Source organism: Scyliorhinus canicula, chromosome 13 (assembly GCF_902713615.1).
Source record: "Scyliorhinus canicula chromosome 13, sScyCan1.1, whole genome shotgun sequence".
In the NCBI taxonomy this organism is placed as follows: Eukaryota; Metazoa; Chordata; class Chondrichthyes; order Carcharhiniformes; family Scyliorhinidae; genus Scyliorhinus; species Scyliorhinus canicula.
This window is the reverse complement of record NC_052158.1, coordinates 23,865,220-23,889,383: the sequence shown is the minus strand read 5'-3', so window position 1 is coordinate 23,889,383 and position 24,164 is coordinate 23,865,220. Positions and strand designations below refer to the sequence as shown.

Here is a 24,164-nt window from a genome sequence, read left to right as displayed (position 1 = left end):
GCGTGCCTGGAATGTGGACATTTTGGGTTGGGAGACCACACTGCTCGTAGTCCACATTTCCTATCACCGAAATTAGAATAGGAATGCACTAAATATTACTATTGAGGCATGCAAAACTTGCATCCAAGCCGTCTTAATGTTGTCAAGAATTAATGTGTCCTCACACTAGAACAACATATTTATTAAAGATTCAAATTTATGGAGTATCACCACACAAAAATATGTTAACACTTAAATGCACAAACAAAAGTATAATTATTTTACTGACCTTTATCCTGAAGGTCTCTTTTTAATTTTTCAATATCTCAAGCCAAAATCATAAACAGTTAGTCTGCTGTATGTAATCACAATAAGATTCCCGCTTTTTGTTATTCTCAGAAATGAAAAGAATTGTTTATTAACATGTCCTTGTCTGCGTACTTGGAGTTCACCATCATAGCGATTATATTTGTGTTTTGACGTATGTCTTGGAATCGGATCACGAGTCACAAATATAGGTTTTTGATAAAGAAAAATATTAATTGTCAAATAGCCAACCATACATTTTGTTAATTATTAAAATATTATGCAAACACAGCACTATAGTTAGTGTATCACGTGTGAAGTATAACCAGTTATTGTCGTTATTTCTTCTAGCAAAGGAATCATTAAGCACAAAGCTTTTTTATCCGTTGATGACACAGCGGCATGTGGGACATTTTGTGCAATATTTCGCTATTTGATAACAAAATACATGGAAATACATGTCCGCAGTCTAATACTATTTTAAACATATGGAGACTATTGCGATAGCCCAAATCTTGAATTTACTATTCTGGATCGCACTCTTTCGGGGGTGCAGTAGCTGGTGTGATTATTCTGTGATTTCGGTGACTGCAATGTCGCTGCCAAGAGGGGTTTGTTTTCTGTTATCTTCAGTTGCCACTGTCCGGTGTTTCTGGGGCTAACATTGCGAAATGTAAGATTTAAAAAAAAAATTTACATGACCCAATTATTTTTTTCCAAATAAGGGACAACTTACAATGACCAATCCACATGATCTGCACATATTTTGGTTGTGGGGGTGAAACCCACGCAGACATGGGGAGAACGTGCGAAATGTAAGAATAAGTAGTCCCCGCATCTGCTAATTTATATTTCAACTGTACTTCCTCGACTTTTGTAACAATCAGCAAAAGTAAAGTTTGATTAATTCAGGTTAGTTGTTCGTAAACGAAAAACAAATGATAACGTGTAATTTGTTTCAGCAACCTATCGACACATGTTGTTTTCATCTTCAACTGTCAAGCAAGATAATTAAAAGATATGCAAACAATATGGTACAGGAAACTTAAAAATAAGTGTTTAAAGTAATTTAAAGTATTATGGGAGCACAATACGACATATTTGATCTGAAACTTGAAATGTTGCTAAATTCCAGTAATTGCATACGAAACTGAACTATATTCACATTATGGGAAGACGCAGATTGGTAGCACGTCATCGCATCAATCTACATCTAACAGATTTAGCATACCCTTAAAATGTGCGTTCAGATTAACCTTGGAACAACACACACAGATTGGGAGAATTTTCACTTTTAAGGCCTAGTGTATAAAACACCAAAGGAAATACATGAAAGCGAATTGTCCACTGTTTTGACGATTCAGTGTTATTCACTTCTTTTCAGTTGTTAGAAGTAGGCAGATAGCCGTTCTAACATATATATCTGTGTCCTCGACTGTCATGGGTTCCAAGGATCAGTTTTGAATTGCTCAAGTTTTCATTGACGATGTTGAAAATTCCATTTATTCTTTTTTGTAAATTTAGAGCACCCAATTATTTTTCCAATTAAGGGGCAATTTAGCGAGGCCAATCCACCTACCCTGCACATTTTATTTGGGTTGTGGGGGTTAAACCCACGCGGACATGGTGATAATGTGCAAACTCCTCACGGAAAGTGACCCAGAGCCTGGATTCGAAACCGGATCCTGAGCACCGTAATCAACAATGCTAACCATTGTGCCACTGTGCTGCCCTGAAAAATCAAATTATAATTTTAGACTTAAAATTTATCCGTTATAATGACAAACAAATGGCCATCAATTAACGCTAATAATAAAAACTGCGAAAGATTTTTAAGAAAGAAAACTTTCCGTTCTTACGTGCCGTGCCTGACACTTGCCTCATGAACCTAATATTTTTTTTAAATGTTAAATTATCTTGCAAGCCACGCAGGTCTATTAAAACGCTATGTGTTCAGAAATAATTAAAACCAACCAGCACGATTAAACGAGGCTCCGGCAATGTCATTGGTACAACCAACTTTAACAACACTGTCACGTGCTTCTTACGAGACTGTGCGAAAAATGGGAATGCTGTCAAACGACCGGTGAAAAATGGCTTATACTGTAGTTCTCATTGACATATATCTTTCCTGAAATGTTCTAGACCCAATATTCGTCATCCTTTGCTCCGATCTATACAACCGACAAAACAGCGCGTTAAAATGTTGTGATAATTTTTTATGCAATCGTGGGCCTTGATCATTGAATCCGGCGCCAAAAGACTTCATGGCATCATGTCGAAAATGGAAAACGAAAGGACCTGCTTATTAACTTTTGTGGCCTGCGCCTCGCCCCTCTCTGCTATCCGCCATACCCCACCCCGTAGCACCAACCAACAGCCGGACATCAAGCCAACAGTCAATGGATCAATACATGCCGTGTGGAATATAAACTGGTGGGAGAATTGCCAGTAGCGATGGGAAAAAAAGTATTTTGTGAATATACATTTCTTCACCAGTACTAAGAGTGACCATACTGTCCACGTACTGAGAGAAGTACCTCACCTTCTTGACGTGTTTAATTTGGTGAGTGATGAAAACAGCAGGAATATTCGAAGGGAATTGCTTGAACTTATCCCCATTAATCAACCTTTGTTGGATGAACGTGACCATGATATTACTGGCCGAAATGACATCCATACATATGTTGAGCAAAACCTCTATCAGCTTTGTTGCAATATCACTGTGGTATGTCGGATAGATTTCGAACAAAAACAACGGAAAACTGGAATCCATCTGGCAATGTGGTCCACTAACAGAAGAAGAAATGTATTTAATGAAAATGTGGGTCACGGCATAGCCTCTGTGCTGCAATTACAATCAAATAGGACAACCGTTCTACTTAAACACACTTTTCAGGAGGAAATTGCAGCTGCTGACATTCCAAAAATACCGTGTTATCGCCGGAGCTAATCAATTATGCAAGCAAGGGTCCAGATCCAGATTTGTTTTTAAATGAAAAAATAAAACCTCCAAGCTAGAAGCCCATCTAACTGTTCTCTATCAAGACGAAAAGAAATGGAAGGTATTTTTCACAATGATATAAATAGGTATTTCCCAATGAATCACCTGCTCACTGAAAATCACTTGGTTTTCCGCCAGGAAACTCAGCCCTTGTCTTAGAACATAGAACATAGAACATAGAACGATACAGCGCAGTACAGGCCCTTCGGCCCTCGATGTTGCACCGACATGGAAAAAAAAACTAAAGGCCATCTAACCTACACTATGCCCTTATCATCCATATGCTTATCCAATAAATTTTTAAATGCCCTCAATGTTGGCGAGTTCACTACTGTTGCAGGTAGGGCATTCCACGGCCTCACCACTCTTTGCGTAAAAAACCCACCTCTGACCTCTGTCCTATATCTATTACCCCTCAATTTAAGGCTATGTCCCCTCGTGCTAGCCACCTCCATCCGCGGGAGAAGGCTCTCGCTGTCCACCCTATCTAACCCTCTGATCATTTTGTATGCCTCTATTAAGTCACCTCTTAACCTTCTTCTCTCTAACGAAAACAACCTCAAGTCCATCAGCCTTTCCTCATAAGATTTTCCCTCCATACCAGGCAACATCCTGGTAAATCTCCTCTGCACCCGTTCCAAAGCTTCCACGTCCTTCCTATAATGAGGCGACCAGAACTGTACGCAATACTCCAAATGCGGCCGTACCAGAGTTTGGTACAGCTGCATCATGACCTCATGGCTCCGGAACTCAATCCCTCTACCAATAAAGGCCAACACACCATAGGCCTTCTTCACAACCCTATCAACCTGGGTGGCAACTTTCAGGGATCTATGTACATGGACACCGAGATCCCTCTGCTCATCCACACTACCAAGAATTTTACCATTAGCCAAATATTCCGCATTCCTGTTATTCTTTCCAAAGTGAATCACCTCACACTTCTCCACATTAAACTCCATTTGCCACCTCTCAGCCCAGCTCTGCAGCTTATCTATGTCCCTCTGTAACCTGCAACATCCTTCCGCACTGTCTACAACTCCACCGACTTTAGTGTCGTCTGCAAATTTACTCACCCATCCTTCTGCGCCCTCCTCTAGGTCATTTATAAAAATGACAAACAGCAACGGCCCCAGAACAGATCCTTGTGGTACGCCACTCGTAACTGAACTCCATTCTGAACATTTCCCATCAACTACCACTCTCTGTCTTCTTTCAACTAGCCAATTTCTGATCCACATCTCTAAATCACCCTCAATCCCCAGCCTCCGTATTTTCTGCAATAGCCGACCGTGGGGAACCTTATCAAACGCTTTACTGAAATCCATATACACCACATCAACTGCTCTACCCTCGTCTACCTGTTCAGTCACCTTCTCAAAGAACTCGATAAGGTTTGTGAGGCATGACCTACCCTTCACAAAACCATGCTGACTATCCCTAATCATATTATTCCTATCTAGATGATTATAAATCGTATCTTTTATAATCCTCTCCAAGACTTTACCCACCACAGACGTTAGGCTCACCGGCCTATAGTTACCGGGGTTATCTCTACTCCCCTTCTTGAACAAAGGGACCACATTTGCTATCCTCCAGTCCTCTGGCACTATTCCTGTAGCTAATGATGACCTAAAAATCAAAGCCAAAGGCTCAGCAATCTCTTCCCTGGCTTCCCAGAGAATCCTAGGATAAATCCCATCCGGCCCCGGGGACTTATCTATTTTCACCTTGTCCAGAATTGCCAACACTTCTTCCCTACGCACCTCAATGCCATCTATTCTAATAGCCTGGGTCTCAGCATTCTCCTCCACAATATTATCTTTTTCAGCATTCTCCTCCACAATATTATCTTTTTCAGCATTCTCCTCCACAATATTATCTTTTTCTTCGTTGGAGCTTTGGTTCAGACATGAAGAACACAGTGAAGTCAGCGTGAGATTCACTGCGATTCGCATCAAAGTTGCATTTGGAGAGTTGTGGCCTCAAGCTCGAACTAACTTTATGTGTTTTCATATCTCTGTTTACAGATGGTGTAAAATTAAGCAGTTCCTGAGATTCATTTGTACAGAGGAAACCAATTTGTTGCAAACAGATAGCTGTTGTGTTTCCATGTCAGATGCAAAACAATGAAGCTTATGGGTACTTGCTCTCAAGCCGGCCATAAACACAATCTAGGATCCTCTTCACAGGATCACAGAATTAGATTGAATACGCAAAAGAGGTTCTTCGGCCCATTGGGTCTGCCATTTGACCTGTCTACCTAATTGAATTTGCCAGAACCGTTCTTCATAAGTTAAATGTTCACTTCCAGGCAATATCCTACCGAAACTCCTATGCACCCCCTCCCGTCCAATCACATGATTCCTCTATCGCGGCAACCAAACTTTCACACAGCACTGTAGCTTTGTCTTCACCAGAGTCCCAGAGACTTGAAAGGTTTGATCCGCCAAGTGCTCTTCCAAAGTAACTGAGGACACCCAGATTTACCCCCTTCCAGACAATGCATTCGACTCATCACCAACCTCAGGGTAAAAAAACGTCTATCTTCAAATTCCACGAAACATCCGACCCGTCACCGAGAAACTGTGTCGCATCATAACTGACCCATCAACAAAATGAAACAACCACTCCCTACTGACACAGTCCGTGACCTAATAATCTTGTACACCTCTGTCGGGTCGGACCTCAGTCTTCTCCTCTCGAGCGAAAGCAACATGTGCCGACCCAACCGTTCTTCATAACCAGCAGAGGGCAGCAGAGCAGAGCTACTGATCAGCTGTTCTGGGGAAATTTGCATACGTGCAGTGCGGTCAGCCTAAGTTGAAGGTGAACCTGCGAAGAAGACCCAAGGAGTTTGAGTAAAGGCAAGCAACCAGCAGAGGGCAGCAGAGCAGAGCTACTGATCAGCTGTTCTGGGGAAATTTGCATACGTGCAGTGCGGTCAGCCTAAGTTGAAGGTGGTTTGTGGAGGGGCTGTTGGCAAGTGACAGTTAAACCCGAAACACTTTGTGAGTGTTTCCCACCCTACCTCCTCCTCTAACCAACCCCCCCACCCCACGGTGGTTGGGAAGCGGGAGCAGGGGCCTGTCGTGAAGGTGAGTGAGTGCCTTTAAATTTGCTTACCTTTCAGCGGGATCAGGGTTTCTTTTTCTTGTTTTTTTTTTAATCTAGAGGGGATGTCAGGGAAGGCAGTACAATGCTCCTCCTGCAGAATGTTTGAGGTGAGGGACGCCGTCAGTGTCCCTGCTGATTTCATCTGTGGGAAGTGCACCCAACTCCAGCTCCTCAAAAACCGTGTTAGGGACCTGGAGCTTGAGCTGGATGAACTTCGGATCATTCGGGAGGCAGAAGGGGTCATAGATAGGAGCTTCAGGGAAATAGTTACACCAAAGACTGGAGATAGATGGGTAACTGTAAGAGGGACTGGGAAGAAGCAGTCAGTGCAGGGACCCCCTGCGGTCGTTCCCCTGAGTAACAAGTATACCGTTTTGGATACTTGTGGGGGGGACGACTTACCAGGGGTAAGCCATGGGGTACGGGCCTCTGGCACGGAGTCTGTCCCTGTTGCTCAGAAGGGAAGGGGGGAAAGGAGTAGAACATTAGTAATTGGGGACTCAATAGTCAGGGGCACAGATAGGAGATTTTGTGGGAGCGAGAGAGACTCACGTTTGGTATGTTGCCTCCCAGGTGCAAGGGTACGTGATGTCTCGGATCGTGTTTTCCGGGTCCTTAAGGGGGAGGGGGAGCAGTCCCAAGTCGTAGTCCACATTGGCACTAACGACATAGGTAGGAAAGGGGACAAGGATGTCAGGCAGGCCTTTAGGGAGCTAGGATGGAAGCTCAGAGCGAGAACAAACAGAGTTGTTATCTCTGGGTTGTTGCCCGTGCCACGTGATAGTGAGATGAGGAATAGGGAGAGAGAGCAATTAAACACGTGGCTACAGGGATGGTGCAGGCGGGAGGGATTCAGATTTCTGGATAACTGGGGCTCTTTCTGGGGAAGGTGGGACCTCTATAGACAGGATGGTCTACATCTGAACCTGAGGGGCACCAATATCCTGGGGGGGAGATTTGTTAGTACTCTTTGGGGGGGTTTAAACTAATTCAGCAGGGGCATGGGAACCTGGATTGTAGTTTTGGGGTGCGAGAGATTGAGAGTAGAGAGGTCAGGAGCACAGTTTTGACTTCGCAGGAGGGCGGCAGTGTTCAGGTCTGTGGTTTGAAGTGTGTCTATTTCAATGCCAGGAGTATACGAAATAAGGTAGGGGAACTGGCAGCATGGGTTGGTACCTGGGACTTCGATGTTGTGGCCATTTCAGAGACATGGATAGAGCAGGGACAGGAATGGTTGTTGCAGGTTCCGGGGTTTAGGTGCTTTAGTAAGGTCAGAGAAGGGGGCAAAAGAGGGGGAGGTGTGGCGCTGCTAGTCAAGGACAGTATTACGGTGGTAGAAAGGATGCAAGATGGGGACTCTTCTTCCGAGGTAGTATGGGCTGAGGTTAGAAACAGGAAAGGAGAGGTCACCCTGTTTCGAGTTTTCTATAGGCCACCTAATAGTTCTAGAGATGTAGAGGAAAAGATGGCGAAGATGATTCTGGAAAAGAGCGAAAGAAACAGGGTAGTTGTTATGGGAGACTTTAACTTTCCTAATATTGACTGGAAAAGATATAGTTCGAGTACATTGGATGGGTCGTTCTTTGTACAATGTGTGCAGGAGGGTTTTCTGACACAATATGTTGACAGGCCAACAAGAGGTGAGGCCACTTTGGATTTGGTTTTGGGTAATGAACCAGGCCAGGTGTTAGATCTGGAGGTAGGTGAACACTTTGGAGACAGTGACCACAATTCGGTGACCTTTACGTTAGTGATGGAAAGGGATCAGTATACCCCGCAGAGCAAGAGTTATAGCTGGGGGAAGGGCAATTATGATGCCATTAGACATGACTTAGGATGTGTTGGTTGGAGAAGTAGGCTGCAAGGGTTGGGCACACTGGATATGTGGAGCTTGTTCAAGGAACAGCTATTGCATGTTCTTGATAAGTACGTACCAGTCAGGCAGGGAGGAAGGGTTCGAGCGAAGGAACCGTGGTTTACCAAAGAAGTGGAATCTCTTGTTAAGAGGAAGAAGGAGGCCTATGTGAAGATGAGGCGTGAAGTTTTAGTTGGGGCGCTTGATAGTTACAAGGAAGCGAGGAAGGATCTAAAGAGAGAGCTGAGACGAGCAAGGAGGGGACATGAGAAGTCTTTGGCAGGTAGGATCAAGGAAAACCCAAAAGCTTTCTATAGGTATGTCAGGAATAAAAGAATGACTAGGGTAAGAGTAGGGCCAGTCAAGGACAGTGGTGGGAAGTTGTGTGTGGAGGCTGAGGAGATAAGCGAGATACTAAATGAATACTTTTCGTCAGTATTCACTCAAGAAAAAGATAATATTGAGGAGGAGAATGCTGAGACCCAGGCTATTAGAATAGATGGCATTGAGGTGCGTAGGGAAGAAGTGTTGGCAATTCTGGACAAGGTGAAAATAGATAAGTCCCCGGGGCCGGATGGGATTTATCCTAGGATTCTCTGGGAAGCCAGGGAAGAGATTGCTGAGCCTTTGGCTTTGATTTTTAGGTCATCATTGGCTACAGGAATAGTGCCAGAGGACTGGAGGATAGCAAATGTGGTCCCTTTGTTCAAGAAGGGGAGTAGAGATAACCCCGGTAACTATAGGCCGGTGAGCCTAACGTCTGTGGTGGGTAAAGTCTTGGAGAGGATTATAAAAGATACGATTTATAATCATCTAGATAGGAATAATATGATTAGGGATAGTCAGCATGGTTTTGTGAAGGGTAGGTCATGCCTCACAAACCTTATCGAGTTCTTTGAGAAGGTGACTGAACAGGTAGACGAGGGTAGAGCAGTTGATGTGGTGTATATGGATTTCAGTAAAGCGTTTGATAAGGTTCCCCACGGTCGGCTATTGCAGAAAATACGGAGGCTGGGGATTGAGGGTGATTTAGAGATGTGGATCAGAAATTGGCTAGTTGAAAGAAGACAGAGAGTGGTAGTTGATGGGAAATGTTCAGAATGGAGTTCAGTTACGAGTGGCGTACCACAAGGATCTGTTCTGGGGCCGTTGCTGTTTGTCATTTTTATAAATGACCTAGAGGAGGGCGCAGAAGGATGGGTGAGTAAATTTGCAGACGACACTAAAGTCGGTGGAGTTGTAGACAGTGCGGAAGGATGTTGTAGGTTACAGAGGGACATAGATAAGCTGCAGAGCTGGGCTGAGAGGTGGCAAATGGAGTTTAATGTGGAGAAGTGTGAGGTGATTCACTTTGGAAAGAATAACAGGAATGCGGAATATTTGGCTAATGGTAAAATTCTTGGTAGTGTGGATGAGCAGAGGGATCTCGGTGTCCATGTACATAGATCCCTGAAAGTTGCCACCCAGGTTGATAGGGTTGTGAAGAAGGCCTATGGTGTGTTGGCCTTTATTGGTAGAGGGATTGAGTTCCGGAGCCATGAGGTCATGATGCAGCTGTACCAAACTCTGGTACGGCCGCATTTGGAGTATTGCGTACAGTTCTGGTCGCCTCATTATAGGAAGGACGTGGAAGCTTTGGAACGGGTGCAGAGGAGATTTACCAGGATGTTGCCTGGTATGGAGGGAAAATCTTATGAGGAAAGGCTGATGGACTTGAGGTTGTTTTCGTTAGAGAGAAGAAGGTTAAGAGGTGACTTAATAGAGGCATACAAAATGATCAGAGGGTTAGATAGGGTGGACAGCGAGAGCCTTCTCCCGCGGATGGAGGTGGCTAGCACGAGGGGACATAGCCTTAAATTGAGGGGTAATAGATATAGGACAGAGGTCAGAGGTGGGTTTTTTACGCAAAGAGTGGTGAGGTCGTGGAATGCCCTACCTGCAACAGTAGTGAACTCGCCAACATTGAGGGCATTTAAAAATTTATTGGATAAGCATATGGATGACAAGGGCATAGTGTAGGTTAGATGGCCTTTAGTTTTTTTTTTTTTCCATGTCGGTGCAACATCGAGGGCCGAAGGGCCTGTACTGCGCTGTATCGTTCTATGTTCTATGTTCTATAAGTTAAATGTTCTATTCCAGGCTATATCCTGCCGAAACTCCTCTGCACCCCTCCCGTCTAATCACATCCTTCCTCTATTGCAGCAACTAAAATTGCACACAGAACTCCAACTGTGGCCTCAGCAAAGTTCAATTCAACTCCAACATGACCTCCTAGCTTTTGTGATCAATGCCTCGATTGATAAGGGCAAGTGTTCCATATCTATTTGCACCATCCTATTGACGTGCTTCAGCGATCAAGGACACATATGCCAAGGAAACGTTATTTGAAGATCCAAATGGAGTCATAATATGAAAGTTGAGACATCTGGAGATATTTGCGGCCATTATCGCGCTGGCAGCCAATGTATTTATTCGCACTTTTTAATTGGTGTCTATCATCTTAAAAAAATGTTTTCTGCACGCACATTCAATTTCCCTTTGAAATCATAGACAGTTTTCAATTCCATCACACTTCCCAGTGTCATAGATGAATTGAATACTGCCTGGTCACATTACTCGTTCCAAAAGGTATCACCTCACACTTTCCAGGGTTCAATTCTATCTGCCACTTTTATGCCCAGTTGACTATCAGTTCTACATCTTCCTCCAATCCAAGACACTCAACCTCACAGTTAACCACCTGCCAATCATTGTATCATCCTACCAATACTTCACCCACATAGCCATGAGTGTCGTTTCTAGAAATGACAAATAATAGCGGTCCCAGCAAAGAACCATGTGGTCAGACACTGGCTTGCAGTCACGTAAGCAGCCATCTTTCATCGGCCTCTGTCTCAAAGAGCGAAGCCAGATTTGAATCCACTTTATCAAGTTACGCTGTGTCCGGTGTGTGCCTTCTTTGTATGTTTCCTATGTGGGGACTTTGTCTGAGGCTTTTCTGAATTCCATGTAGACCAAATCAATTGTACTGCCCTAATTTACAAACATGGTCATACGCTCAAATAATTCCATTATTTATTTTTTGGCAAAACCTCCCTCAGACAAAGTCATGCTGACTATTCCGTTCAAAATATTGCCTCTCCAATTGGACATTGATTCTATCCTTCAGTGTTTTCTTCAATTGTTTTGTTTACCACTGACATAGGACGTATTGATCTACAGTTCCCTGTGTTGTCTCTATAACCTTTCTAAAATAGTGGGACCACGTTAGTTGTTCGCCAGTCCTCTGGTACTTTTGCCGATGCCAGGGAGGAATCATTAATTTGGTTCAGAGATCCTGAAATCTCCTCTCTCTATTTCTGCAGCATGCTTCAACACAATTCATCCGACGCGGAGATTCGTCCAATTTTACACCTGCCAAGTCGCCTGATACCTTGTCATTCCCAATGACAATTTGCTCAAACCTCACAGTCTATATCCCCGAGTTCTGTTTATACCTCCTCATGGTTGAGATAATCTGTGCCTTTTATAGCACGAACGTATTATCTTGCTGTTAAATGTTAGGCTATTTTGAACAAGGCAGCACATGTATGACAGATGTTTCTGTTGACGGACAGAGAAGAATCCGAAGAAGAAAATGAAGAAGCGATAGAACACAAAGAAGTTGGTAAAAAAGTAAAAGAAGAGGAATCTAATTTAACTGATTTGAAACCGATTTATACGGATGCAACATGTCGCGTGCAGTTATTCCGAAATAACGGGGAAGGTATTTCGACCCGTTAATACACCTGAACGGTTTAGTTCCTGTATGCCACATAGGTTACAATCGTTCATCCTTCATCCCAATTCATGTTTAATACAACCATTTATAAATGAGTGGCTTTCTGTTGGAGGGTCGGTTAGTGGACTGTCCCACATTAGCATTCCACGTTAAATTGCGCCAGGAACCGCTTCCGCCCCCGCCCTCGCCCCCCATGCACAGCTAGAAAATCGTTCCATGCCTTTCGATTTTCCAGCGATCGCTTTCAGACAGATAATTATTCCTTAATCGCAGTAAATCAATTGACTGAATCATGTTTTGCGGATTCTATTCCATTTTTACAGCCATACTGCGTGTTGTTACCGAAAGTAACAGTTAGAGGCAGACGGTCTTAAATTGAGACACAGCAATGATTTAGTCACTAAAAATGTTAACTCACTGCCTTGTCTGCAGATTCGTCTATTAATTATCACGTTCTCTTGTTGTACAATAAAGAGTTACAACTTAATGTGAAGGTTAAGTAAAAAGTAAAGCCTCCAGAGCCCCAGATGACTCAAAGGCTGCTTTATTATTTGAAGGAGAGAGCCGACGGGTGGTGACTTATCCAAAGGTTCATCACACCTCAGGCGAGGGTCATGTTTGAGAAGGTGTGTCGACAACTACAGTACAGATGGCCATCATTATCTTGCTGATGTGTACCATGTCTCCCCTCAACCTCTGTTGTCATGATGATTACAGTCCGAGACTATTCAGCCTCCCAGCATAACACATGTACTTGTACTTAACACCCTCGAGACCAGGCAACATCCGAGTTAACCTTCTCTGCAACCTCTCCGAAGCCATCACATCCTTCCAGTAGTTCGGGACCAGAAAATGTGCGCAATATTCTAAGTGTATCCGGCCTACCCCCATCTAACCTGCATTTTGTTGGACACGAAGGGGCAATTCAGCATAGCCGCAGGCAAATATTAAACTGGCATATCTATGGAATGTTGGAGGAAACCAGAGGGAACCCATGTAGAAAATGAGACAATGTTCCAACTCCACACAGTTGTCCAAGGTCGTAATTAAACCCGAGTACCCGGTGCTGGAAGGCAAGCGTGCTAACCACTGTGCCAGATTGCTTCTTCGAGATAGATTCTCCGGTAATTCGCTAACTGCGAGATTCCCTTGTCCGGCGGGCTGAGTCTCCGCGTTTGCTTGTTTCCACGTGACGTTTCCTGGTTTCAGGAGGGATGGGCTGCAGTAGTAATTCCCGCCACCAGCAAGCCGTGGAGTCAAATCTACCGCCGTCACTAGCAGCGATAGCGCCTCTGATTACAAGTAACATATGAATAACTCTAATCGTAAAGAATGGCGTAAATGCAGGTGTGGGGAATAATCTCAGTAGTTCGTTGAATGGATAGCAAGATGTTTTTGAACATGAAGTAAAAGAAAGCGTTAATCAGAGTAAATAGCAGGGCAGCAGCTGCCTCATTCTAGCAATACAATTCGCCATGCAAGAATTAAAATGTAGTAATTTGTGTGTGGCACAAAATGTAGTTTATATGGTGTATCCCAATTGTGTGAATAGACTTCCACTTGACAGATTGCAAGAACAATATTTTGCGGCATCATCAGAGTTAATGAAATTGTAGATGTGCTGTTGCACAACAAAGCAGGGTTAATTGGCCATCTAATTAAAGGAGCATTCCAAGAAAGATGTCAGCATTTAAATGGATTTAGTTCTAAATTTGAAAGCCATGAACTCTAATCTCAATTAACAGTCTGACAATTCATTCAATTTAATTGCATATTGGGACTATTTATTTCGCAGTTCATATTTAAACATGCTATAACGGAACATACTCTGAGGTCGATTAGGTAAATGACCAAAATGTAATCGTCAAAAACAGAAATAGTCGGCACATTCATATAAAGAATTCAAGGAAAATGCATTCATTGACATTATAAAACAACAGAAGTGACTTGAAATAAGAGGCTTCCAATGTTGGAAAAGAATGGAGAAAGAAACGAATACCCTTGGTCGAGATCTTTGGATAGTCACAGTCTTCAGGTGATGTCCCGCGGGACTGGAGAATAACCAATGTCTTTCCTTTGTATAAGAAGGGTAGCAAGGATAATCGTGGGAACTACAGGCCGGTGATCGTTAGGTCAGGAGTAGGGAAATTATGGAGAGAAGTTTTGGAGACAGGAGCTGCTCCCATTTGGAAGCCAGTGGATGTGTTGGCGAGAACCAGCACGATTTTATGAAGGGGAGGTTGTGTCTCACTAAATTTTCTAGGTCATAAAGATGATTGATGCACGTTGGGCAGTGGATGTTGTCTATATGGACTTCAGTAAGGCCTTAGACAATGTCCCTCATGGTAGACTGGTACCAAAGGTGAAGTCACACGGGATCAGAAGTGCACTCGCAAGACGGATACCGAACTGGCGAGGTAATATAAGGCAGGGAGTAGAAATGCAAGGGTGCTTTTCTGATTGAAGGGCTGTGACCAGTAATGATCCACAGGGTTCAGTGCGATGACCTTTGCTGTTCGTAATATATGTAAATATATAAATATAAATATATTTGGAGGAAAATGTAACTGGTATGATTAGTATGTTCGTGGACGACACAAAGGTTTGTGGAATTGCAGATAGTGATCCGGACTGTCGGAGGATACAGCAGGATTTAGATCGTTTGGAGACTTGGGCGGAGAGATGGCAGATGGTGTTTAATCTGGACAAATGTTGGGTGATGCGTTTTGAAATGTCAAATACAGGTACAAAATACACAGTGAACAGTAGAACCGTCAAGAGAATTGAGAAACCGAGAGAGCAAGTTGTACAGGTCAGCAGATCAATGAAAAGGGCAGCACAGGTGCAGAACGTCGTCAAGAAGGCGACGGTATGCCTGCCTTCATGGGCTGGGGCATTGAGTATAAAAATGTGGAAGTCATGCTGCGGCTATATAGAACCTTGGTTTGGCCACACTTGGAGTATAGTGTTGAACTCTGGTCACAAAACGACCGGAAGGACGTGGAGCTTTAGAGAAGGTGCAGAAGATATTTACCAGGATTTTTCCTGGCATGGAGGGCATTAGCTCTGAGGAGAGTTTGAATCAACGCGGTTTGTTCTACTGGAACGAAGGAAGTTGAGGGGCGACCTAATAGAGGTCTACGCAATTATAAGGGGCATGGACGGAGTGGATAGTCAGAGACTTTTTCCCAAGGTAGAGTGGTCAATTACTTGGGGGCATAGGTTTAATGTGCAAGGGGCAAGGTTTAGCGGAGATGTAATTGGCAATTTGTCTTTTACACAGAGCTTAGTGGATGTCTGGAACTCGCTACCGGAGGAGGTGGTGGCAGCAGGGACGATCGTGACGTCTAAGGGGCATTTTGACAAATACATGAATAGTATGGGAATAGAGGGATAGAGACTCCGGAAGTGTGGATGATTTTAGTTCAGACATGCAGCATGGTCGGCGCAGGATTGGGTGCCGAAGGGTCTGTTCCTGTGCTTTAATTTTCTTTGATCCTGAGGAAAAGAAAAGAGCTGCAACTGTTGAGGGAGAGTAGCCGGGCGTGGGTGGATGGTGCACAATGGTGACGGGAAATCAGATCAACGGAATAAATGAAAATATATTGATTGAAATTAATGGCGTAAAGTTGGAGGAGAGAGTTCAGTCTAAAGTTGTGGACGGCAATGGTAGGTCTGAAAGATTGTAAGTGCCGAATAGGAAAATGAGGTGATATTCCTTCAGTTCGCACTGGGTTCCATTGGAACATTGCAGCAGGCCACGGATGGCCTTGTGAATGTGAGAGCAGACGCTGAGCTCAATAGCAAGGGACACGAAAGCCTGAGTCCTCTTGCGGATGGACCCAAGCAGTTCTGCAAAGTATTTACTCAGAGACCCTTATTATAGTAGTACTGTGATGTGCCACGGCCTAACTCTTCGGTTTGATTACAATTTGGCGTTTTAAATTAAAGAATTGCACACATTAAAACAAACGTCAGTCACACCTGCACAACCCCGTGTGAATCCGGTCTGGCCAAGTTCCAATACGCTGAGACAGGCTGACAAGACGTGTCCGGACCTGCCATGTGAGTCATACATCAATAGATGATGGATCCGATTGATATGCACCGATCTGTTGTTGCAATCTCAGGACAGGCCAGATTCTTTGGCGCCAAGAGTTTTCAGCGCCATGTTATTTGGTAACGGTGCACATGCGAACATGGGTACCTGCAGTGGGCCCAGGTGAACTGCGTATTTGGGCATCAATCGGATCATTGGACTGCAAAAAGCCTTTTCGATACCCCACTGGCAAATGGCCATTGTAAGTGTAAAAAGGGTGCAAAGCCAAAGGGGGATAAAAGAAAGCGCTCCTGACCCGAATGAAATGAAGGAATGAAGGAGGGAAGGGGGGAAGGAAGGAAGGAAGGAAGGAAAGGCGGAAGGAATGACGGTAGGAAGTAAGGAAGGAAAGAAGGCAGTAAGGAAGGAGGGAAGGAAGGAAGGATGAAAGGAAGCACGAAAGGAAGGAAGGAAGAACGAAACAGAGGAACAGAGGAAAGGAACAGAGCAAATTAGCGAGTAAGGGAGGGAGGGATGGTGGGTGGGGCTACCAGCGAGAAACACCTTCGTAAAGATAGACTGGAGGAACGCTTCGATCAGATCCATAGCAAGCCACATTGGCGGATAGCATACTGATCTTGGCTACCTCGAATATTAGAACATAGAACATAGAACAGTACAGCACAGAACAGGCCCTTCAGCCCTCTATGTTGTGCCGAGCCATGATCACCCTACTCAAAACCACGTATCCATCCAAAACCCGTAACCCAACAAACCCCCCCCCCCACCTTACATTTCACTACGGGCAATTTAACGGCCAATCCACCTAACCCGCACATCTTTGGACTGTGGGAGGAAACCGGAGCACCCGGAGGAAACCCACGCACACACGGGGAGGACGTGCAGACGTCGCACAGACAGTGACCCAGCCGGGAATCGAACCTGGGACCCTGGAGCTGTGAAGCATTTATGCTAACCACCGTGCTACCTTGCTGCCCCTAATATTTAGTTGCTCACATAAGTGTGTTGAGTAAATTCTATTGAATTCAACATGCGTCAGTGGTTCGTTCTCCTCTTTCTTAATGATACCCAAGGTTAAACATTTTAGTACGTAAGCAAGTCGAAATGTATATGAGATTTCAGAGGGATATCTTTGAAGAATTGTTGCTATTTGTATGTAAATGCAATCCCAGATCAATCTGAATGGCGCCGCCTTTTGCAGCAGATGTTCCTTGTCGTTATGCCTGTCAAAAAATTGTTACTGTGTTATATGCTGCACTTCTGTCCAGCGACATCCTCACATATACACAGAAGCTCGTCTGGAGTCACTCGCTGACGGCTATTATCTAGCTGCAACTTGTTCGGCGCCATTTCCTGATGTCCTCCCTTTTTTCTCCGAGATGCAATATTACACGTTTGTTTCAAGTTCTGGTCGACAGGTCAAAACACTGATTTGGTTTTTTTTTGGAGGACAATTTCAAGCACAATTCAACTGTCTTTCGGTGTGCATATAAAATGTTTATCCTCGGGCTTCCTAGCCATTTTGCTGTAGTCTTCCATGTCCTTCCACGGATCCTCATTTATTGTCCTGGTTTCAGATGTTTATATGGAACTGGAGATATTATAGCATCATAAAATATATTTGTTTGTTGCAAGCTTCTGTTTTCTTGCTAAAATAGCATTTACGTTCACAAGGTTGGGCTTTCTGTCCCCTAATTCGAAGGAGACTAATTTGTTTACAGAAAATTGTGTGAACCAATTATGTGATGTCCACATATTTCACCAATACAACGTTCGAAGTCATATACCGACTGTTCGGTGGATTTTGATATGTCTGCATATTTGGAACTAAGTAATTTTAATCAGCTAATTTTCAATTTATATTTAGCGATCTTATGAATGCCGCACAGTTGAAAGCAAAATTACGCAATGAACCAATCATTTACCATCATCCGTCAGGTCCGCTGCAAGAGGAACAAATAATATAAATCCTGAGAAGTAATATCAATTGAAGCTCTTGCATAGAGGGTTCTTTTTAAAAAAAGGCTTCGACTAGAAACGTGTGCAATGGAGCACATTACGATTGGAAATGACAAGAACAATTTGAGTGATGCTGTTTGAATTGTGTTCAGAAACATATTTATCATATTCCAGAAATAATCAAAGCATCATATCCAGATCGAAATTGATAATCACTCCGTTAACTATTTGGAGCAGTTAAGTCAAGAACTGAAGTCAATCGAATTCACATTAACTGAAATGAATGCGTTTGATGCTTAAAGAGACTGCTAAGTTCCTATCGACAGTTGTCTGTGATCAACCAAGAAGCTACCGTTCTCAATTACCGTCCGTTGTCGTGCGCAGGACACTTATTGAGCTTCCGCCCCACCATCATCTGCCCATAGTGACATCACAACCACTTGCTCTCCATTAGCTGACACAATGAATGGTTCGTTACTCTGAGCATCGAAGTGCAACTGGTTTCCCAAACACACGAATAAAAAAAAGTGCAGAAACCAGAATGTCCAGCATTCATTCATCTGGTAACAGTCACATAACGTGAACCTAATCCATTATTCAGATATGATTAAGATGCAGAGGCCCTTTAATCACATTGCATACACAAGTGAGTGAAGTAATGAATTTTAAAACACAACACATCAGAATTTAGAAATAAAAACTGTCACTCTATTTCGAAAAGCCGATGCAATATTAATAGACGTAAAAAATAATATCAAATCTAATATTACCTGCACAACACAACCAATACTCGAAGGAAACAAAAAGTTTGCAACCGTGAAAAATTACTTTTCCCCCAAACCTACGGTTAATAATTAGACAAAAATGCAGTTTTAATGTTGCGTTCAATCGTTGCGTTGGACATTTCCTTCTTCGATCCGAGTCAAACAAGATCCAAACAACAGCGCCAAAACATCCAAAACAAGCCTCGCCAAAACAGGAAATCGAATTGATGCTGTTGGCACTATTCTGATCTACACCTGCCAGCCAGCTAACTAAGCCAATATCAACCTGTTTGGCACGTTTGGAATGTACGTTCCTTGACTGCCACATGTGGAAATTGATTGAATACTCCTGCCTCAGAACCAGGCACATTACCCATTACTTCAGAAGACGTGACTGCCGGGCATTTGTGCAAGGAAACAATACTGTGACCCCCCCACCCCCAAAGCATACTTGAGAATTATTCTGTGCAACGATTGACATCTCCGCTTATGAAAGTAGAACATAAGAACATAAGAACATAAGAACTAGGAGCAGGAGTAGGCCATCTGGCCCCTCGAGCCTGCTCCGCCATTCAATTAGATCATGGCTGATCTTTTGTTGACTCAGCTCCACTTTCCGGCCCGAACACCATAACCCTTAATCCCTTTATTCTTCAAAAAACTATCTATCTTTACCTTAAAAACATGTAATGAAGGAGCCTCAACTGCTTCACTGGGCAAGGAATTCCATAGATTCACAACCCTTTGGGTGAAGAAGTTCCTCCTAAACTCAGTCCTAAATCTACTTCCCCTTATTTTGAGGCTATGCCCCTAGTTCTGCTGTCACCCGCCAGTGGAAACAACCTGCCCGCATATATCCTATCTATTCCCTTCATAATTTTAAATGTTTCTATAAAATCCCCCCTCATCCTTCTAAATTCCAACGAGTACAGTCCCAGTCTACTCAACCTCTCCTCATAATCCAACCCCTTCAGCTCTGGGATTAAACTAGTGAATCTCCTCTGCACACCCTCCAGCGCCAGTACGTCCTTTCTCAAGTAAGGAGACCAAAACTGAACACAATACTCCAGGTGTGGCCGCACTAACACCTTATACAATTGCAACATAACCTCCCTAGTCTTAAACTCCATCCCTCTAGCAATGAAGGACAAAATTCCATTTGCCTTCTTAATCACCTGTTGCACTTGTAAACCAACCTTCTGTGACTCATGCACTAGCACACCCAAGTCTCTCTGAACAGCGGCATGCTTTAATATTTTATCGTTTAAATAATAATCCCGTTTGCTGTTATTCCTACCAAAATGGATAACCTCACATTTGTCAACATTGTATTCCATCTGCCAGACCCGAGCCCAATCACTTAACCTATCCAAATCCCTCTGCAGACTTCCAGTATCCTCTGCACTTTTCGCTTTACCACTCATCTTAGTGTCATCTGCAAACTTGGACACATTGCCCTTGGTCCCCAACTCCAAATCATCAATGTAAATTGTGAACAATTGTGGGCCCACTGTTAAAACAGAGTTCGCTGCAGAGATAATTAACGCCATTAAAAACATCTTTACTCCGAGATGACATAGTATCGTTGAATTTAGAGACATGGGCTGAGTTGCTCAAAAATACGATGGTCGGCAGCACGGTGGCCTAGTGGTTAGCACAACCGCCTCACGGCGCTGAGGTCCCAGGTTCGATCCCGGCTCTGGGTCACTGTCCGTGTGGAGTTTGCACATTCTCCCCGTGTCTGCGTGGGTTTCGCCCCCACAACCCAAAAATGTGCAGAGTAGGTGGATTGGCCACGCTAAATTGCCCCTTAATTGGAAAAAATAATTGGGTAATCTCAATTTATAAAAAAAAATACGATGGTCGACAATGAATTGTGTTCACTTTATGTGTCTTTCAAAAATTGGATCAATGCTGAATCTTAAAATTTCTGAACAACTGTTTGGTTTATTCGTGTGACTGGTGAACCAGTTGCACTTCGATGCTGAGACTAACAATCCATTCAACTGTGTTCACTGCCGGGGTGGTTGAGATGTCACCATGCATTGGTGCCGCAGGGCGGAAGCTCAGTAAGTGTCCATCGTGGGACATGAGGTTGCAGGGAGTCGTGGCAGGAAGGAGAATGACAAACTGAATCTTATTCTAAGCCTCACTGGTGGAGGAATAATTCATATGTTCTCTTGGTCGTTCTGAAGCGACTTAACCTTCTCATGTGTTTTCTGAAAGATTTTTCTGACACCACAATTAGGTTGAGATATCCGCTGTGGTTGGTGACATTTTCAGCCGAACTAAATAATTTATGTCGAAGGAGGGCTTTTGACAGTATTTAAGGATGGTGTGTGGCCCAACACTATTATGGGTGACATTAATAGAGGCGATATCAGCTTCACTCGACAGTACTACATCCATTCGTATCAGTGAGTGCAAAACAAATTACCAAGCTTTACAATTAAAAATGTTGTCCATGCGTTACCAGATGCACTTCTTTAAATGGACTCCACACTGATTGTTCCGAGATGCAGATGTCGGGCACAATATGAAGTCAAGTTTCCCCAGAAGCTGGAGATTTATTTATGCAGCGACGGAAGCATTAATCGTTTTAGTTATATCTTCTTTCGGCCTAGATACTTGTGGAAGGTCATTGAAGATATGATCAATTATAAGCCTCAATGTTATCACTCAGGTGCCTCACAAGAGACAGCTTTAATCGACATGAAATTGCTTTTAAACAAAATTGACAAGCTGCACGTAGACTGAATCATAACTAGTTTATTATAGTTATGCATTAGTTAAATATTTTCGTCATTTTAACTTTCTTTCTTCAATAGACCGCAGCACACAATGCTTGGACATATTAGTTCTTTTAAAATAATGGGTGAATCAAGGCGCTAAAATACCATCAATTCCAATAAGCTATAACAATGCAAACATTATATGTTTACATTAAATATAACCACAGCATGCAGTGGCTGTCCTTTATTCAGCAGTAAGCTCTCCAGTTCCTAACACAGATTCCTGGGATTTGAATTGATGTGAATTTACTACTCACATGCGTTTTTACGTAATCTGCATTCTGAGGGGGAAAATGAAAACAATTAAAACAGCGCATGCAATGAATTTCTAATTCAAATCTTAAACTGTCAGTCATCGGATAACATTGCATTGCCTCCTTCGCTTTCCGAAGTTTCTTCACAACCAGTTTGTGATCTAATTCGCAATGGAAGGCTGACCACCACGTTTGAAAGAATGATGTTTCCAACAAATTGGACATAAAAGGAATTCTAGATCTACAGTGTTCATAAATAGCAATAAGTTGCTATCGCGAAAAATATTAGATTATATTACTTATTATAAGGATACATGCAAGTTGCGCAAATGAGCATTAAACATCTGCATCACGTGGTGCCTATTTCCCGAAGTTAAAATGATCCCAACGGGACTGAATGCTGAGCCAGACAGACTCATAGAGCTGCGTCGTTACATTCATGCAACTGGTGGCCCAGTTCACTCTTCCAAATACATGTTTTTTTCAGATTAATTCAACATTAATTGTATCAGTTCAATTATGTCTTTTCAACCTGCCTTATTTAACTTGTATTGTTGTTAAAGTATGGAGCAATAGATTAACGAAGTTGAAGTCGCATTCAAAATTATTTACAGTGTTGAACTGTGGACAACTTTATATGTCCAACTGGTACCGAATCATTGAAAGTGGCCGTGTGTGTTTGTGTGAAATAAATGCCGTCCTCTGACATTTTATTCTATTGGAGAAAAGAATTAATCCATTATTCTGTTTGATCGTGAAGACATGGGTATTATGAACTATGAGATAAGAGTTATTCTCACCGTCTTCCTTGGAACGTAGATCCTCCGCTGCAGCAAAACATACCAAGCATGAAGCAATTATTAGAAACAGTGACTTGTGTGATACCACAGGATTCCGTTCTTATGCTCCAGCAACTTAAAAACTATTACGTGACTTGGATATTTGGACGGAAGATACGGTAGGAAAATTTGCACACGACACAAGAACAAATGGGACACTAAGTTGTAATGAGGAAATAAGAACCGTATAATTGAATATATAGAACATAGAACATAGAACGATACAGCGCAGTACAGGCCCTTCGGCCCTCGATGTTGCACCGACATGGAAAAAATCTAAAGGCCATCTAAACCTACACTATGCCCTTATCATCCATATGCTTATCCAATAAATTTTTAAATGCCCTCAATGTTGGCGAGTTCACTACTGTTGCATGTAGGGCATTCCACGGCCTCACCACTCTTTGCGTTATAAACCCACCTCTGACCTCTGTCCTATATCTATTACCCCTCAATTTAAGGCTATGTCCCCTCGTGCTAGCCACCTCCATCCGCGGGAGAAGGCTCTCGCTGTCCACCCTATCTAACCCTCTGATCATTTTGTATGCCTCTATTAAGTCACCTCTTAACCTTCTTCTCTCTAACGAAAACAACCTCAAGTCCATCAGCCTTTCCTCATAAGATTTTCCCTCCATACCAGGCAACAACCTGGTAAATCTCCTCTGCACCCGTTCCAAAGCTTCCACGTCCTTCCTATAATGAGGCGACCAGAACTGTACGCAATACTCCAAATGCGGCCGTACTAGAGTTTTGTACAACTGCAACATGACCTCATGGCTCCGGAACTCAATCCCTCTACCAATAAAGGCCAACACACCATAGGCCTTCTTCACAACCCTATCAACCTGGGTGGCAACTTTCAGGGATCTATGTACATGGACACCGAGATCCCTCTGCTCATCCACACTACCAAGAATTTTACCATTAGCCAAATATTCCGCATTTCTGTTATTCTTTCCAAAGTGAATCACCTCACACTTCTCCACATTAAACTCCATTTGCCACCTCTCAGCCCAGCTCTGCAGCTTATCTATGTCCCTCTGTAACCTGCAACATCCTTCCGCACTGTCTACAACTCCACCGACTTTAGTGTCGTCTGCAAATTTACTCACCCATCCTTCTGCGCCCTCCTCTAGGTCATTTATAAAAATGACAAACAGCAACGGCCCCAGAACAGATCCTTCTTTTACGCCACCCTTAACTGAACTCCATTCTGAACATTTCCCATCAACTACCACTCTCTGTCTTCTTTCAACTAGCCAATTTCTGATCCACATCTCGAAATCACCCTCAATCCCCAGCCTCTGTATTTTCTGCAATAGCCGACCGTGGGGAACCTTATCAAACGCTTTACTGAAATCCATATACACCACATCAACTGCTCTACCCTCGTCTACCTGTTCAGTCACCTTCTCAAAGAACTCGATAAGGTTTGTGAGGCATGACCTACCCTT

The 24,164-nt window shown here is 43.3% G+C and overlaps 1 protein-coding gene across 1 annotated transcript in view; it reads right to left on the bottom strand.

The window, feature by feature from the left end:
- Window positions 1–260: 260 nt before the first annotated feature.
- Window positions 261–24,164, bottom strand: part of LOC119976526 (centromere protein F-like) — a 430,490-nt gene continuing 406,586 nt past the window's right edge. Inside the window, exons 41-44 of the mRNA XM_038817079.1 lie at window positions 22,672–22,698; window positions 21,875–21,898; window positions 18,028–18,045; window positions 261–304 (exon numbers count right to left, since the gene is read on the bottom strand). Of these exons, the coding sequence (XP_038673007.1) occupies window positions 261–304; window positions 18,028–18,045; window positions 21,875–21,898; window positions 22,672–22,698 (113 nt within the window). The remainder of the gene's footprint in view (window positions 305–18,027; window positions 18,046–21,874; window positions 21,899–22,671; window positions 22,699–24,164) is intronic.